A 12,241-nucleotide genomic window follows, 5' to 3' on the forward strand; every position below is an offset into this window, starting at 1 on the left:
GGGGGGGCGACAAACCAAAAACATAAAAAAAAAAAAAAAAAAAACCCCCGCTGGGGTCGGACTCACGCATTTACATAGAACTTGCGCACACACACACACACACACACACACACCCACCCATGTGTCGTCCAGCTGACGCGTCACTCAGAGCGGGCCGTGTTATTTTATCCCATTTCCTTCAGCCCTCCATCATGACTAATCGCAATTTGCCGGACGTAGCTCGCCGACACCTGTTCTGTCGCAAAGGAATGCTTTTTTTTTTTTTTTCCTTTTTTTAATTTTCCTTTTTGTTTTGTTTTTTCCCTGGAATTCTGTCTTACTCGGAATGATGAATTTCCTTCAGGTGTTTTAGCCAAAGCAAAAACGGTAATTATTTAAAAAAAAAAAAAAAAAAAAAGAAAACATTGCATCTGTGTACGAGAGAAACCAATAATCTAAGAACATAAATATATATTTATATATATATATATATAAGACTTTTACACTGTAAGATTCATAAAAGTCATTTTTTGTTAAGACTTTGATGCAGGGGAAGTAAAAAAAAAATTATCTTTATGCGAACACCTCGAACATGCCAGGAATTAGTCAGTAGCCCTTTTCACACAAGCCTTTCGGGCCTGAATTGTATCCGCGTTTTCTAGGGCTGCAACTATTATTTTAATAAATCGGGTTAATATGCAAATGTATTACTTGGATGTAACTACTATTTTTGATAATCAAGCCTCACTAGCGTCGTCGTCACCTACTTATCAGATTGTGCGAAGGGCAAAGGTTGCTAATCGCTTGCAGTTGCATCTCTGAGCCGAAAGAAGTTTAAAAGACGTTTCACGGGCGCGACAGCTCACTTCTCCCGCGCTGTGGCGTCAAATCCAATTACCAGCGTCTGGCAAAATATTCGAATACGGAGTCATCTAATTCCCCGATTTTGGGATTGTGTGTCGCTGTGCGGACGCGGACGCATTTGCAGCAATCGACCACTTTGAAATGCTAAGATCGAACTTTCTGATTTGTGCGTGAAGGAGGCCACTTTGGGACTTTTCGCAGGACCCCCGTGTGAAATACGTTTGAGAATTCCCAAACACAGGTGACGTTTCACGTCTGACACTTACTTCTCCCGCCGTGTTAAAAGTAAAATATGCTAATAAAAAACATCCAAAACAGCAATACAACTGCTCGCTGTATGAATGTTGCAGCAATGTTTTGTCTTTGCTGGATTCCGCGCAGAAGGAAAATGCAGATTAATGTGGAATCTTCTTGAATGGCTTATAAGTGACAATTTTGCAGACTCTCTGTGTGAAAGTGACTTGTATTTAAGGGAATAGTCACTGTGTGAAAGAGGCGATATCCTGCTTTTGCTGGGTTCTGCATGAAAATAAAAACTCCGCAAAATGACTTCAGATTTTTTTTTTTTCTGAACGCATCAGACATGTATGAAGATAATTGCTGATAATGTGAAAAAACGGAATGATGTAGCGCTAAACAGTTCCTCAACATTTCAGCTTTCCGTATTTTTGGGCCACCCAGTAACGAACTTTTGGCGTCCCACATGAGTCCTTCCCTAATCCACTATAGAAGCCCACAATGTAAAAATCTAAAAATTTTAATCTTACATTAAAAAAGTAAATTGTTTTTAGACATAACATTTTACAAGATTTCTTATTTTGACGTGTAATCCGGTTAGTTTTGAGACTTTTGACTAGAAATAAGGAAAACATTCTTGCAAGGTTTGGAGTTTGTTTTTTGGTTTTTTGCAGTGACCGTTATCTAAACGCTGAAAATGAATCTTCCCTGTACCACAATTAACGAAACAGCTGTACGTCGTTATTTAAAATTCCCAGATGAGTCCGCCGGCCCGAAGGAGGCCCGGAAGCCCGTCAACACTCGAGCTAGCCCGGTGGCCAGCGCTTTACGTCACGACGGTTCCCGCCGTGGCAAATTTTGCAACCAATGCAGGCTTTGAGACAAATATATATTTTGTGGCATATTAATAATGCATCGACTGCTAGATGAATAAGCGTCCTTTTTTGTCAACGAGGCATGGTTTCACGCAGTCGGCAGACACGCCCACCCCGGGAAACGACGCCCCCCCCCCATTGGTCCAAGGTTAAAAACACTTTAAGACATTTAGTCTCACTTTACAAGCCGGTTGATGCTGGATTTTCTCTGAACTCTGTAATGCGATTGTTTTGCAGGGTCTCTGTGTAAAAAAGGCTAGTGTTTCACCTATAAGTGCATGCTCTAAAAAAAAATAATAATAATTAAAAATGGGTAAATGTACAGGGTTTCGGGAGATAATACGTCCTCACGGAGGCACCACCAATAGTTCTCTTGGTGTAAAAAGTCAAGTGTTGCAAAGATATAGAGTATTTTGTAGAAAATCAGCAGGCACTTTTTCTTTTTTTCTCCCCCCCCCCCCTCATCTTTTGCTTGTTGTGCTCCTCGCATCCTTCGTTAGTAGTGCTTGACCGGAACGCATCTCTCCCGCCGCTCAAGGTCGGGTCAGAGTGGTGTAGACGGGCTGGTCCCAGCTGGGGGCGGGGGGGCTGTGAGCAGGCGCCACGGACAGGCCGTTGAGGATGGGGCTGCCGTAAGGCCGCCTGGGCGAGTGGAAGTAAGGGTACTGGTAGAGGCTGGAGGGGTAGCCCGAGTAAGGGTTGTAGTAGTTGGAGCCCTGCAGGTCGCCATAGTCACACTGCGAGGCGGGGAACGGCGCCGCGGAGGGGGCGACGCAGGCCTGGCTGCTGTAGGTGCCGTAGTCGGGGTGCGAGGGGGAGCGCTCGCTGTAGTGGCTCGGGCTCAGCTGCTCCGTTTTGATGTGGAGGCGCTGCTGGGCCACCTCGGGGGACGACGAGGTCACGGCGCTCTTGCGATTCCACGCCGAGGCCCCGTAGGGGGCGCCGTAGGAGGCCGGCTCCGAGGAGACGGGCCCCACGGAGGAGGAAGTGGCGTTGTGGCCGTTCAAGGGGAGGTACTGGTCGAACTCGTGCACGTCGAAGGCCTCCATGTTGCTAATGACGTCCGTGCTCAGCTCAGAAATGTCCACGTTGCTGAAGTCGATGTTCTGCCTGCCGCTGTCGGCCGGGCGGCGGCCTTCGTGCTTCAGGTCCTGCTTGGCGCCGTGGTGCGCGTCCGTTTTCGGGGTTGTGGGCGGTGTCGGCGGACCGTGGGGCTGTCCTGAAAAAAAATTAATTAAATCGGTAATCACAGTTAAAGCACGGACGGGACAAAACTGCGGCTGTTAAACATTTGGTCCTGGAACGATAAAACGGAGTCGCAGCCCTTTTTTCCGCGACAAATTCTCAAAATCACACATTAGCTCGTCCGTCCGGGAAGGTTGTTGCGAAAGGGGCTCATTTTGGGTGAGTTCCCCAAGGAGTCAGTCAAAGTACGAGCCCCAGTATTTAGTTCCGTCGAACCAAATCGACCAAGTTTGTGCACAATTTCATGCAACTTTTTCATGCGCCGTGTCAGAATTGGAAACGCCCACCAAATTTGGGAGTTGTTGGAGAAATGGGTGTCCGGGGCTGATTTTTTTTTTTTTTTTTTTTTAACTTTTCAGTGTTTGAAAAGTTGGACAACTGTCTCTGACGCCTTGCTCTCGCCACATGAAAGGGCGAAAAAAAAAAAAAAAAAAAAGTGCCTGACAATTTCGCATGGCTCAGCCGTCGCGCATCGCAGCCTCCAATTGGGGCTCACTTGGGAGAACGCCCCCAAATGTACTGCGGTTGGCCCAAAACGATTGTCTCTAACCAAAATGGACAACGTCTTGCTCAATTTCAGGCCTGTGTTCCGTGCCTCATGCCCACACAAAGTCGTGTTGATCGGTTCCGCTTGCGTCCGGCGCTGACTTTTCTCAAACTTTCCGGGGGGCTCTCGAAGACTTTATCGACCACTGCTTGAAATATTATCTATCAATGAAAGAACTTTTTAGAAATGGAGCTGACCTGCATGTTCAGGGTGGTGGTGGTGCCCGTCGCCCATCCCGCCGAGTGCCGCCAAGCCCGGTTCCGCTTTGTACATGTGGTGGTGGTGGTGGTGATGATGATGTTGCTGCTGCTGCTGTTGTTGATGTTGGGCCAGCTCGGCACCGGAGTCCGAGTCGCTCTGGCCGGGCTTGACATTCTTCCTGCGCCTGGGCTGGTACTTGTAGTCCGGGTGGTCCTTCTTGTGCTGAACCCTCAGGCGCTCCGCCTCGTCCACAAACGGCCTCTTTTCGCTCTCGGAGAGCAAACTGTTTCGACAAAAAAGGAAAAAGCAAAAGACGTGAACTCGGAAGAAGTGCAATTCATGATGAAAGAGTTAGTTGGTTATTTCTACTTTGTACATCAAACTTGCTAACTGAGTACGAGTCCTTCGCGGGGACACATTTCAGTTAATCCCAAGTATAAATTTTGGCAGAAGTCAACTGGTCCAAATGATGACTTTTGTGCGGCTTTCTGACAAAAGTCAATTGAGGCAAACTTTGATTTTGGCGCTGGCCTCTGAATAAATGGCCCGTCCTCAAATATACAGAAATCATTTCCTTACCGCCAGAGTTTTCCCAGCGTCTTGCTGAGTTCGGCGTTGTGCAGGTGCGGGTACTGGTCGGCCAGCTTCCTGCGGGCCGCCTGGGCCCAAACCATGAAGGCGTTCATGGGCCTCTTGACGTGCGGCTTGCTCTTCAGCGAGCCGTTGCCCCGCACCGGCATGGGCACCAGGGACCAGTCGTAGCCCTTCAGCACCTGCGACACGGCGTCCCGGATGCAAGCCGGGAAGCGCTCGTCGTCCTCAGAGTCCAACTTCTTGCCCAGGCCGGCGAGCAGAGACGCGGCGTGCCCGTCGGAGCCGGTGGGCGAGGACGGAGCGTCCGAGTCGGACTCGTCTTGGGACGTGGAGCTGCTGGTGCCCGCGGGGCTGCACGGGTGGTCGCCCACGCACTTGTCGTGCTCCTCGGCCATTTTCAGCATTCTTCGAGACTGAGAGCCGACAAAGGAGTGCAGGGGTAAAAAGTGCAATCCTTCCTCCTTTGCGCAGTTTGCGTCTGTTTTCATTCATCCGAGGCGGCCACCGTTGGAGGCTGCGCGAGGCATTCGGGAGTGCGTGCGGACGGACCTCCTCCGTGCGAGAGCTGCGCGATTGACGTTTGCACAACTTGACGCGGAGGTTTCACGCCGTCGCCCACTCCGCCTTCCGCCTGCGATTGGCCGCAACTCCACCGAACCGCTCAGCCCTCCCATTGGTGCACTTTTTTCATTTACACTTTTGCTTCCCTCTCTCCACCCATCTCTTTTTTTTTTTTTTTTTAAGTGCACGCGTTGTGGCTACCATGTGACACAGTTAAATTGGCTCGCAATATAATGAGTTCTCTGTAATTCAATAATACAGGCAACACGCAGTTCATTGAATATTTGATTTTGGGAATGTTTTTCTGCAAAGTTCATTTGTAAATTCTGAGCTATGCAATGAGCACTAAAGTTGACAGGATTTAAAATGGCCGTTTCAAACCAAAATGTCACATTTCAAGTGTGTGTGTTTTTTTTTTGTTTTTTTTTTTTCGAGACAGGCTTTTTAAAACATTTTGTTGTTGTTGTTGTGGGTGCTTGCCTACAAAAATTCAATTTGATGCAGCTAAAACGAGCTGTTGGGGTTCAGTTAAACATAAAAAACAAAATCTATATACAGATGAGCAGCTGGAAAGCGTTGGCCTCACAGTTCTGAGGACCCGGGTTCAATCCCACTTCCTCTGTGGAGTTTGCATGTTCTCCACGTGCCTGCGTGGGTTTTCTCCGGGCCCTCCGGTTTCCTTCCACGACCCCCAAAAAAACCATGCAACATTAATTAAACACTTTAAATTGCCCCTGGAGAGGAGGATGCGCGAGATAGGCTTAGATGGAAAAAGATGACACGCTGTGGCGACCCCTAACGGGACAAGCCGAAAGAAAAAGAAGTAGAAGAAATTGCCCCTAGGTGTGATTGTGAGTGGGGCTGTTTGTCTCGATGTGCCCTGCGATTGGCTGACAACCAGGTCAGGGTGTATCCTGCCTCGTGCCCGTTGACACCTGGCATAGCCTCCAGCACTGCCGCGACCCTTGTGAGGATAAGCGGCTCAGAAAATGAATGGGTATACATAGATAATATAGTGCTAGTTAGCTAGTGAACCAATATTTTTGAACCTACAAACAAAATTTCACTCAAAAGAAAGCTCTGGAAAGTGCATTTATTTGGTGTTATATGAAATTATGAGCGGCACGGTGGAGGCACCTGGTAAAGCGTTGGCCTCACAGTACTGAGGACCCGGGTTCGATCCCGGCCCCGCCTGTGTGGAGCTTGCATGTTCTCCCCGTGCCTGCGTGGGTTTTCTCCAGGCACTCCGGTTTCCTCCCACATCCCAAAAAAAACACTCCAAATTGCCCCTCAGTGTGAGTGCAAATGGTTGCCTCCTGCCCGTTGACAGCTGGGACAGGCTCCAGCACTCCCCGCGACCCTCGTGAGGATAAGCGGCAAAGATGGATGGACAAAATTCGGACAAATAGCCTTTCAATGGTGGTGGAGTGTGGCATTACCACTTCTTTAGGTGAGAATTTTCCAGCTCTCCTTGTTGGACACCCCCCCCCCACTCCCCTCCCCACGCACACAACTTTGGCGCACCGCCAACGCTTATTCCTACTTAGCGAGGTCGAGGACCCGAATGATGTTCGACGCCACTGCTTTTAATCACGGCGGCCATCGCCGGTGACAGCCGCCATGTGCCGGGACCTCCCGTTGACCCTTCACCCCCACACCCGCCCAAAACGTCTGCTATTAAAACGCCATAATGAGCGCTTTACCGGACCAATTGCGGGTTTTATTTAAACCTATTAGCCGGCGTGCAGGGGTGCGAGGGACTACCAAACGGATCGGCGCGGACTGAAGGAAACAATTAGTCCAAAATCTCTGAGGGTGTGTTTTTGGCCTTCAGCCACGCTGATTTTTTTTTTTTTTTTTTTTAATGTCAAAAGCGTAAAAGAGCTCAAGTGTTTCCAGATTATTTTCTGCCATTTCTCAACTCTTTCTTTCTGGCGATAGTTCTGCGTGTTCGTTTGAATTAGGAAGGATGAACAACAAGGATTTGGAAGCTGTTTTAGTAGCAGCTCGCCGGGTTCCCCTCCAGGAATCCGAGATCTGCTCAACGTCAGGTGTCTCGGCGCTACACAGGCGGGAAGATCACTTGCCGACGTTCCCTTTTTACCTTTGCCAAGCGTGAAAGCGCAAGGGCGAAAAGCGCTGTCATCGCCGTGTGTCGGTTTGCTCGTCGCGCTGCCCTCCAGGAAATTGAGAAGGCGGAAAACCTCCGACTCGGAAAAATTTCCTTTGAATCCAGCTCGGTGTCAGGATTCCGACTCGCCCAAGGTTCTATCCTTGCACTTTGTTGATTTGTTTGTCACGCCGCCTTCCAGGGAAAGCGGGAAGTCGGAAAACCGGTGACCTCGCTTGAAATCCAAGTTTATACTCCCACTTGTACTTGGACTTCTGTCATCACAAAACAGTTGTGTTGTTTAGTTACCACCACTTATTTTATTACCAACCTGTTAGCGAGCTCGATTGTCAGTCAAGTGGGTTGGTCGGTTTGTTGCTAGGTTAGCCAATTTGTTTGCTAGTTAATTCTGACTGACCGCAATCACTGGACGAGATATCTATCTATCTATCTATCTATCTATCTATCTATCTATCTATCTATCTATCTATCTATCTCTATCTATCTATCCATCCATCCATCCATCCATCCATCCATCCATCCATCCATCCATCCATCCATCCATCCATCCATCCATCCATCATCCATCCATCCATCCATCCATCCATCTATCTATCTATCTATCTATCTATCTATCTATCTATCTATCTATCTATCTATCTATCTATCTATCTATCTATCTATCTATCTATCTATCTATCCATCTATCCATCTATCTATCTATCTATCTATCTATCAGGTCAGACATTATATTGTCTTTGCTCATTAATTGGTTCATTTGTTCAGCTGTTAGATCGTTGGTTGGTTTATCATAATGCACTAAAATGTGAAATTTATGGATTATTGTTTTTACTCAAATACTTTTCTTGTGAGTTACATTTTGTGGGTTTTTATCTTATTTTCACTCGTTCATTTGTTGAGTATGTTTGTTGACCGCTCATTTGTTTGGCTGATCACTTCGATCCACTGTATGAGGTTTACACCATTAATTGATCTCGTTTTCAATTATTTATTGAACCATTCAGGGCCATTTTTCTCCCCATGTTTAGTCAGTTAGTTCCACACTGAGCCAAAACGACAGGCAAATTGATACGGGGCAACACACGGAAGGCTTTAGACTCGTCGAGTCGATCGGACAGACTTGAACCCTACAGAGCATGCGCGCATTTTACCCAGTAAAAAAGAGCCTGCAGGGAGTAACCCGACAAACAAACAACCAAGCCTGGAAAAGCATCCATTACAAACGTAAGCTGTATGTCCGATCCAGATGTAAACCTGGAAATAAAAGCTAAAATGTTGAGCTCATACTTCATATTCATCTTCTGGTGTCAAACCCAAATATTTTCGGTCTGAGGCAAAACTGAAAGGATGTGTTCCAATACTTTTGAAGACAAGTGCAGTTGGTTCTGCTTATCGTCCGCCTGGAAGTAGACACAAAACGCTGAAGACGACGCTTCTTCCCATGGTGCACCTTGTCCCCGAGTTGTCCCGAAGGAGCGTGGGCGTGTGTTTTCTCTCCTCTCCAATCTACAAAACACATCCCCCGACAAGCCCCCACCCCCGCCCCCCGTTCCACTTCTAAACTTGTCTCGCCGCCCTCTCATCTTCGCAGCATATGCTCAGAATAAAACTTGCGGTATGCTCGTTTCCCTTCTTCACATAATGGCCTCCCTCACGTAAATGTGAATTTGACGGTGGGCCGCATGGAGACGCGTTACGGGAAGGAGAGCCACAGGAAAAAAAACAAAAAACAAAAAACAAAAAAAAGGCCAAAATGATCAGGGGTTGCCCGTTTTCCCTTATTGGGACAAGATGATTCCGGGCCCCGACTGTTCAATTCACGTGAAACTACATATTTTCTCCCCCCCCCCCCCCAAAAAAAAAAAAAAAATAAAATAAAAAAGTGGCTTTTTATCGTGGGCAGCCTCAGGCACTCTTATAATATGCCGCAGCTGGAAAGTGGGAGGATTATATCGACAAAGGAGAAACGTTCAAGAACAAGAATTTTTGAAAAGTATTTGAGAAAAATTGACTTTTAATGTACATAGAAAACGGCTTACATCACCGCTTTGTGATAAATGGGAGCCAAAAAAAGTTTGCTATTATATTTAAGTATATTTTTCAAATATATATTCTGTATTCGTATACTGTATAATATAGAACACTTCCTTAATATATTTTAAAATCATTTTGCTTTTAATTATTTTAATATTATTCATCAAAGAGTATGTAACAATCGCATTTATATAAAGACACTTTAAAAAGGATAATTGTTTTTTCCTGTTATTATTATTATTATTATTCCTTATATTATTTTTAAAAAGTTTCAGTTTCTCATTTATTCTTGTAAAAAAATGTTTTTTATCCCATTTGCTCACAAGAAAATGGTTGTAGTGGTATTTACATTTATTTAAAAAAATCACTTCCATCGCAAATTACTTCTATTTTCAGTAATATAACATGATGAATAACGGTAATATTATTGATATAGTGAAAATGACAATATAAATCTGAAAAGTGTCCGTTTTTCTTTCTATCTGTGTAGATTCTCAGTCGTCAGGTCCTGGTAATCTGCAAAAGTGGAACGGAGGCAGCTACGCTCTTCGTGAGGCCGTTGTACTATTACCCCAATAATATTTCAGCACCCTCAATGAAAAAACAACTTTATCTGAAATGAGATCCAAAATGCGATTGCAACGATGGTGAGTGCAATACTTGACATCACGGGCGTCACAATCAGGAACTTTGCCGCTTTGGGCGCAGATCCCGATGGCACTTCGCTATTCTTCAACCGATGCAACAGAACAACCTGCGGGGCCAAATCACGGCGCTCAGGCACCACAAACTGGTTTTTCGTGTCGCGCTGAGGATTCCATGGAAGTATTTGAGTAGCGTGAAGGGCTTGAAGAGTCTCAGTCAGTGAAGCACAAAAGTGGACCTCTTCATTCATTGGGAGGGGGGTGTGTGTGTGTGTGGGGGGGGGGGGTTGACTCGCGCTGTGGAAAGGAACAAACCCGCTGTCAGCTTTGTGAACCACTACACCAGCAAACTCAGCGCGCTGCACCTCACCTAAAGGTCGCTCGCTTTGCTCGCTGCGCTTCACGGGTCAAAGGACTTTATTTCTGCCAGTCTGGGTCGGGCCCACAGGGGCCGGATACAGACCGACATGCGTACTGCGTGCCTACGGGGGTTTAGTTAATATTTGCAACTGTGGTGACTTTCTAAGTGTGAACATTAGCCTGTTCTCGCTCTCGCTCGCTCTTTTAAATATCTGTCAGTGATTTGCAAATCCTCTTTGCATGGACCTTTTCGGCCCGCTTATTTAAATACATTACAGGTGACCCGGGCAACCTTTTTCCCCATCAGACACAGTTTACAAAATCCTCAGAGGTCCATACTAAATTTATGTACCGTAATTCCCGGCCTACGGAGGCCCACCCAGCAAAATTCGTGGAGGAAATACTATTTGGTACATACGTACGCCGCAGCTGTGTAAAAGCTGCAACTGCCCACATTGAAACGCGAGATGGTACACAGAGAGTTTAACGCTAGCGCCGCTGCGCTAACGCTAATGCTGGCGCCGCGCTAACAGGACCGGTTAAAAAAGCTCCCCGGTAAATATCACTGAGACAGGGCAGTAACAAGCTAGCGCAGCGCTAGCAGGGCCGGACCGGTAAAACTCACTTCCTCAGCACATATATTCCACCGGTCTCACTATTACCTTTTCCGTCCGAGTGCCCCCTTGCGGCCGTTAGAAAAAAAAAAAAAATGCGCATCACCGCATAATACGCAGGGTTGAAAGCGTGTGAAAAAACGTATGTGGCTTATAGGGCAGGAATTACGGTATCTATATATTTGTGAGCAGGACTTGCACATGACGGGATGGTGGAGAAAGCTGGTAAAGCGTCGTCCTCACAGTTCTGAGGTCCCTGGTTCAATCCCGGACCCGCCCGTGGGGAGTTTGCATGTTCTCGCCGTGCTTGCGTGGGTTTTCTTCGGGCACTCCGGTTTCCTCCCGCGTCCCCAAAACATGCAACATTAACTGGACACTCTAAATTGCCCCTAGGTGTGATTGTGAATGTGGTTGTTTGTCTCCATGTGCCCCGTGATTGTCTGGCAACCAATTCAGGGTGTACCCCGCCTCCTGCCCGCTGACAGCTGCGATAGGCTTGAGCACTCCCCGCGACCCTTGTGAGGATAAGCGGCTAAGAAAATGGATGGATGGACTTGCTTTGGTCGAGAATTATTTCAAAATAGCAATTTGATGTAATTGCGGAGGCACGGTCGCGCAGTTGTAAAGCGTTGGCCTCGCAGTTCTAAGGACCTGGGTTCAATCCCGGCCCAGCCTCTTGGAGTTTGCATGTTCTCCCCCGTGCTTGCGTGGATTTTTCATCCGGGCTGTCCGGTTTCCTCCCACATCCCAAAAAACATCCAACATTATTTGGACACTAAATTGCCACTCGGTGTGATTGTGAGTGAGACTGTTGTCTGTCTCCATATGCCCAGCGATTGGCTGGCGACCAGTTCAGGGCGTAACCCGCTTCCTGCCCAGAGTGAGTCGGGATAGGCTCCTGCGACCCTTCTGAGGATAAGCAGCTAAGAAAATGAACAGATGGATGTCATCACAGATGAATCCATTCCACTGAATTCCAATCATTAGCATTCATCTGAGATTAGAGAGGCGCGATATAAATCATCCATTATCTGAACCGCTTATCCTCATGAGGGTCAGGGGAGCGCCGCAGCCTATCCCGGCTATCTTTGGGCAGGAGGTGGGAAACGCTCTGAGCTGATTGGCAGCCAGTCGCAGGGCACTATATACATCGCAGAATTACTCTTGTTATTGCCTACTTTGTTTTCAACTGATGTGGCCACAAATGATGACGATTGTAAGGATCTACATATTTGCGTAATCATGACTTTACACAATTGAATCGAAAGAGTCGGCAAGGCGCATCTTCCCTCCTCCTCTATCTCTGTGCATCAGTCGTATGTGCACGCCTTGGGAAGATTACAAAGAGGCGCTTT

General features: G+C 47.1%; 1 protein-coding gene across 1 annotated transcript; it reads right to left on the bottom strand.

Moving 5' to 3' along the window:
• Positions 1-418: 418 nt before the first annotated feature.
• On the bottom strand, positions 419-5,184 carry sox8a (SRY-box transcription factor 8a). The gene is made up of 3 exons (XM_061846869.1): positions 4,528-5,184; positions 3,945-4,231; positions 419-3,174 (listed from the first exon to the last, which is right to left on the bottom strand). The coding sequence occupies exons 1-3, from the start codon at positions 5,028-5,030 to the stop codon at positions 2,489-2,491; spliced, it is 1,476 nt and encodes a 491-aa protein (XP_061702853.1). The 5' UTR covers positions 5,031-5,184; the 3' UTR covers positions 419-2,488.
• Between the last annotated feature and the right edge of the window lie 7,057 nt (positions 5,185-12,241).

The sequence above is a fragment of the Syngnathoides biaculeatus genome, chromosome 16, assembly GCF_019802595.1.
Source record: "Syngnathoides biaculeatus isolate LvHL_M chromosome 16, ASM1980259v1, whole genome shotgun sequence".
NCBI lineage: Eukaryota > Metazoa > Chordata > Actinopteri > Syngnathiformes > Syngnathidae > Syngnathoides > Syngnathoides biaculeatus.

What these genes read in the sequence shown, in the direction of transcription:
- sox8a (XM_061846869.1), bottom strand. Translation starts at nt 5,030, where the DNA reads ATGAAAACAGACGCAAACTGCGCAAAGGAGGAAGGATTGCACTTTTTA. An exon ending in ACGCTGGGAAAACTCTGGCG is followed by an intron (nt 4,232 to 4,527) that starts GTAAGGAAATGA and finishes TTGTCGAAACAG; the next exon opens with TTTGCTCTCCGAGAGCGAAA. An exon ending in CCACCACCCTGAACATGCAG is followed by an intron (nt 3,175 to 3,944) that starts GTCAGCTCCATT and finishes ATTTTTTTTCAG; the next exon opens with GACAGCCCCACGGTCCGCCG.